We start from the raw sequence: 6,237 nt of genomic DNA, 5'->3' as shown, positions 1-6,237 counted from the left end.
CATTTTCAAATTTTTTTTTTTTTTTACTATTTTATACATTTTAATCTAATTGTCTTGGTTGTTTTGTGTATGAAATACCACTTGACTCCATCTCTTGCTTCTCCTTAAAAGAAATAAACATGTTTTCATTTGAAACAACCTTTTTTTTTAAGTGTTGATTAAATTAAAACACTTAAACTGTCCTGGTGCTACTCAAAGATTCAGGCGGCTCACAAATTGTTTAGCCTTTTTTAGCCATTTTGATGAGACTCATGATTATTAGGCGACTAAAATCCTAAAATGATCCCAACAATAAAGCACAAAGTCATTAAAGTGAACATGACGATCCGTGCGACGCTGAACTGCACATCATCATCATCATCATCTCCTCCTCACCGTCTGAATGGCTAAAAGTGACCGAGTGCCTGCTGCAGCACAGGTAATAGTATCCGATTTGAATTTTTCTTTCTGTTCCCTTAAAAAGGTCAGCATTGTCACGAATGCTTGCAGTGACGAATTTTATTAAAGGCCGCTCAGCAGGTGCAACAACAAGCTGCAGTTAAAAAGATTTGCAGAAACTTTTGTTTTTGGCAAAACTTCACCTTGCAAAGGGATTCATTGTAGCATTATAAATGCTAACTTCAGTACAGTTGCATTGTCCTTAGCTTTAGTATTAGCATGTTTATGTTAGCTTTAGTACAATACTAGCATTAGCATGCTAGACATTTCTTTAGCGTGGTTAAATGTGCATAGTATACTAATTTGCTGGATATTAGCTTAAGCACAATAGCATTAGCTATATACTCTCTAACCTTAGTCCTTAGCTTTAGTATTAGCATGTTTGTTAGCTTTAGCAGGGTAACTATTATACGTCTTTTTAATTGTAATACTGATATACTTCCTTGCTAAAGCACATTGCATGCTAATTTTAGCTTTAGCATGGTAAAATTGGCATTTTTAGCTTCATCAAACCAACAGCAGGACGCAAAATATAACATAAGCAAAAATACACATCACAAAGAAATTTATATTTAAAAAAATGATCTGAATACATAATTTACTCTAATAGATATTCCTAAACAATCATCCCGTACAAGCAGAGATTTCTCAATTAGTAAACAGTAGAACGTTTACATTCACACGACATTTTGGTTGATGCTAATTCTGATTTGTTTTTGCTCAAATGTGTGCATTTATCTGACTGTTTGTTCAAACTACTAATTAATACGAACACAATCAGATTTTTGTGTGAGCAGAGCATGAAGGAAGCTAATAAAAAGAAAGCTAAGCTAACAGCGATGGCGTTTTGTAGTAAAAAGTTTGTGCAGTGGGAGCTAAACGTGGCGGGATTGTGATGCAAATCACCAACACAGACTTCTTCTATTTTTAAAATATTCTAATTCTGTTATTGTTTGAACTTACTAAATATTTGTGACATGAAATGAAGTTCACAGCGACATCAAAATATAAAAACATACTTTAATTTTTAACAAACATAAAGAAACTTCGATTTAAAAGCTTTAAAGTCGGATCAGATCTCCAACCCACAACGTGGCAGCCAGTTTGTTTCATACTTTAAATCATTTATTTACAACAAATTTGTCTCTTCTACCAAATTAAAATGCTGAATTTACAGTTTTAAATTTCTTTTGAGGTTTTTCTTATCCAGAACTTTTAGACTATATTCAATATATTCTCTGAAAATAAAACCTGTAATATTCAATCAATTCAATATCTCTTTCTAAAAAGAAGCTGTTATAACTTTAACATGTCTTGCAAAAATACATCATTATTCTACATTTCTTAGATGTCATGAGAAACCTAACAGAAGGAAATAAAAATGGATAAAAAGCATAATTAATCCTGTGTGTAAAGGATTACGCCTCTCACACGTCTTTACCTTCTAATTACAATAAAAGCTTGATTTTTAAATATATATTTAAAACACTACAATAATCTTGATTAATTGAATTTTACACAAATTAGCTCTTGCCTTTGCAGATGAATCAGAAACTAGTGAGGATTCATGTATAGTTAACTAGTTTTTATACTTGATTTATACTTTTACTAAAAAATAGATTCACATCTTAATATATCAACAATAAATCACAGGCAATAAAACCAAAAAAAATGTTTGGATGGATGGAAACCCGGTGAGTTGATTAAAATTAGAGAGAAAAGAAAATAACTTTTTTTTAACCAGTTTTATGTAATCATTCAAACCAAAACCTGAAAACAGGTCAAATTATTTTTGATTTATTCCTGGATGATACATCCAGTTCATACCACATACAGATCCCACAAATCCTTTAAACTTCCTGTAAAAATGCTTATCCCTGCCTACTTTAATAGTTCGAACACCAAATATACCTTAATGTGCTTTAATATGCTCCGTGGAAATTGTTTTAGCACTGCTGCTATTTCCCTTTTTCTGCTTTTCGGGGTTACAATCAATTATTGGCAAAGAAAATAAATGCCGCTCCCTGATTGGCTGGTTTGTAAATGCTAATCGATGGTGTGTAAAGTAGCACTGTGATTCGAGAAGGCAAGACAAGATTTTAGCTAACATTGTCAAATGTTTTGGAAATTTTCCCTGAATAATTTAGAGTTGCATTACAAAGAAACGCGCACAAATTATGTGAAGTTTCTCAAAAATGTGTTTATTTATTCTTTGAATTCATTTTGTTTAGTCAGTAAGTTATATTTTTCAGACAATTATTGGTGTTTTAAGTTCTGCTCTTGGTTACCATAGCAACCAGTAACTGACAGTTCCGCCCCCCCCCCCTTTTTTTCTGTTGCCGTCGGTAACTGTGGTAGTATTAGGATCAGCTCTGTGTTTTCTGTACAAGTATTATATTTTAACATATTTTAGACAAATGTAATCATATACAGTGTTTCATGAGTAATTTTGCTACGTTTTGTTTACGTTTTTAACCAGCCTGTCCTCTTCTGACGCGCTTATCAAAATATTCAAAGATCCAAAATGTTTGTAACTTTATTAAAGAACAAAAAAAATGTGTTCAAATTTATATTCTCAGTAATTATTGTTTCAACAAGGTGTTGCGCCATTCAGTGCGTTTCGGTTCCATTAACAAAAAAAAGGCGTCTCAAAGATCGACTGACTATCAGAGCAGGAGTTTAAATTAGTTTAAATTAGCTAATCCACCGCCGCTGTGTTCAGGGAAGCGCTTATTAATAATAGAGGAATAAATATCAAGCCTGGAAACCTGATATCGTAACGGACTGAATGTTATGTTTTTAACGTGATCTCTGCTCGTCTTGCAGAGCAGAGAGTGGGCTTAAGCACAAAGAGAGAGTAAAAAGGTACGAATTGATCACCTGTTCAGGTTATTTTACCTTTGTTTACCTTTACCATAATAATACCTGCTATCCTCAGGTTTGCAACCAGCCTGTGAAACCAGTGACCTCCTCCCAGTGTCAGAATCTCACTGAGGAAGAAACTGCATTATCTATTACCTTAATATGTCTGCTATAACTTTTGGATATTTGCGTATAAAACAAGTCAATAAAGTTTAATTTACTATTTTTATGTCTTCGTGTTATGAGGTAGATCTCAGCCGGCTGGTGAGAGAAAAGTAGATCTTTGGACTCGAAACGTTTTGAGTCCAAACGTTTGGGCTCCCCTGGCTCATTGGGAGCTATTGCGTTGTAGTTTGTTTAGGGTTATTGTACACAGAGGTTCAATATACAAGGCAAGACAAGATTTTAGCTAAACAAACATTCATGGTAGCGTATTCCACATTTCTGTGGAGTATTGACAAACTTTTGCATATATTTGTAACGAAACGCAGCTACTGCCTTATGTTATTTATATTCTCCCATATTTAAGAACAATAAATTACATTTTAATGCTCTATTCGTTCTCCCTAGTGAGCAAACCAATAGTAGCTGGGGAAAAAAACTAAGTTTGTTTTTGTTTCAGTGCGACGCGTTTTCTGGAAATTCAATATCGCTGGATCTCACAGCATGAGAGTTTGTCTAAATCCTACTGGTTGATTCATCCACAGCTAGCAAAATAAACAAAGGGATTTGTAATCTGTGTGGAAAATGCTAAGCATAATTAGCTAAAAAAGACCAAACCCACCAAAAAAGCTCTCGTCTCTGGTCGTCTTTTATCCACTTTTGGAAAAAAATGTAATAAAAAAAGAATGAGCTCGATCGCAGAAGAGCTCACTTTCTCCAGCGTGAGCTTTCGTCACCCGGTTGCTCCGAGCCGCCGCCGCGGCGCCAGGCGAGGCGATGCGAGCGGCGGCGCTGTCAGAACATCACGGTGTCTGGTTCTGGCACAGCAGAGCGCCTGCTTTGATCCCCCGGCAGCGACGCGAACGCAGAGGAACGTTTTTGTGCTTTCTCGGAGCGCGGCATGCTGGGACGACTCCGGTTGGCAGCGGGCTTCTGTGGGTTTGGTGTTGGGAGAACGCCTGCAGGTACAAAAGGAAAAGAAGTTTGTGAAATTACAAGCTGTGATTTTTTTTTTTACCTCAGCTGGTATTTGATGTATAAGTTTCATCTCCTTGATGGTGAACATCCATGTGTGAGAAACAGTCACAGTTTAAGGGCTGGATATTAAAAACGGACGTATCCAAGAGAGACCTGACCTTTCTCTAAATTTATTCAAAGAAATATATTTATAAATGTCAGCCAGGCAGAAGAAAGTTTTCCAGGAATTAGTTTTTTAAATGTTGGCTTCCATCACAATCCAAAACTACTTCAATAAGACAAACGGTGAAAGTTAAAGAACATATTAAAATATTCTTTTTTTTATTGGTTAAGAATATTACTTTTATGTTTGTGCCAGCCGTGTTTTTAAACAGGAACTTACAGGGACAGAATTTCTATGTTTGTACTGTAATTTTTACACTTTTAACCCTGATATGAAATTCTCAATACGTCATGAAGCTTCATATTTTTATTTTATATTTTTCACATTTTTTGGTTTCTATTTCGAAACGTGTAAAAATTAAACATAGCAGCAAGTAAAATAGTTAAAATATCATGCTCAAAACTACGAAAGGTCAGCATAAATCCAAATACATCACCTAAAATTAACTTTTTCCCTCTTTTTTTTTTTTATCATTTTGGACTTATTTTTAGAAGAATTTATATTTTTTTCCATACTCAGATGACCAGATCATCAATTTAAATGTCAATATTTGATTCAGAATTTATTGTAGATATTTCTATGGAGGCGAGGCTTTAAATATAAAACTAAAATTAAATAACAGCATGTGTACTCGTTGATAATGTAAATTTGCTACATAATACAAAAATACAAAATAAAGATTAAATTAATATCGTATAGTACACAACTTGGGTGAAAACAGTGAAACAAAGCTACTGTGTGGATAAATATCAAAATCTACTAACTAATCTATTAAGCAGATCATTTGTGTAATTTTAACAAGTAATTTTACTTTAAAACATTAATTTACAATCTAGAAAATTAAAATTCTCACCATCTTCTTTTCCAGGCCGTGAGCAGATGTCGCCAGCATCCCATTCATAATTCTCATCTACCGAAGGCTGCCTCCTAAAGAGCAACAAAAAAATTAGCCGCAGGCGCTAGTGTTACTTTTTGCTTGGGAATTAGTATAAGTAAACTCTTGATAGATTTAACATGACAGCCCTAGTATTAGCTTGCTAACAATTGCTTCATTGTATGCTAGCATTTACTTTAGCATAATAAATTGGAATTTGGCTACTGTTAGCTTTAGCACAATAATACTAGCAATAGCATGCAAGACATTTGTTTAGCATGATTGAATGTGCACAGTATACTAATTATCCTGCTTATTTTATCTTAAACACTATAAAATTAGCATTATAAATGCTAATTTTAGCACATTTGTTTTTAGCTTTAGCATGTTAGCTTTATTACGGTCAATATTATAGGAGTGACTTAATTGTAGTATTTAATATAATTTGTATATACTGCCGTGCTAAAGCTGCTATATGCAGCATATTGCATGCTAATTTTAGCTTTAGCATGATAAAATTGACATTTTGTTAGTTCTATCAAACCAACACCAGGAGGCAAAATTTAACAAGCAAAAAAAACAGAAACATTTTTTAAAGCATGATGCATTAACTTTAATACATATTATTAGGTTGCCTACAGGCGCTTTAGCATAATAGCTACCATTAGCATGTAAAGCCTCCATGCACAACCTTTTCTGAATTATATTCTGAAGTGTACTTTGTTCTATTCAGTTCCCAGTTATTGACTTTTAGACATTA

The 6,237-nt window shown here is 33.9% G+C and overlaps 1 protein-coding gene across 1 annotated transcript in view; it reads right to left on the bottom strand.

Moving 5' to 3' along the window:
• Positions 1 to 531: 531 nt before the first annotated feature.
• LOC102221300 (protein turtle homolog A-like) overlaps positions 532 to 6,237 on the bottom strand; it is a 70,629-nt gene continuing 64,923 nt past the window's right edge. The window contains exons 20-21 of the mRNA XM_023338745.1: positions 5,457 to 5,530; positions 532 to 4,421 (exon numbers count right to left, since the gene is read on the bottom strand). Coding sequence (XP_023194513.1) covers positions 4,258 to 4,421; positions 5,457 to 5,530 — 238 coding nt within the window. The 3' untranslated portion in view covers positions 532 to 4,257. The remainder of the gene's footprint in view (positions 4,422 to 5,456; positions 5,531 to 6,237) is intronic.

The sequence above is a fragment of the Xiphophorus maculatus genome, chromosome 8 (assembly GCF_002775205.1).
Source record: "Xiphophorus maculatus strain JP 163 A chromosome 8, X_maculatus-5.0-male, whole genome shotgun sequence".
NCBI classification, from domain to species: Eukaryota; Metazoa; Chordata; class Actinopteri; order Cyprinodontiformes; family Poeciliidae; genus Xiphophorus; species Xiphophorus maculatus.
The sequence above is the reverse complement of the archived record's forward strand: the minus strand, read 5'-3'. Positions and strand labels throughout refer to the sequence as shown.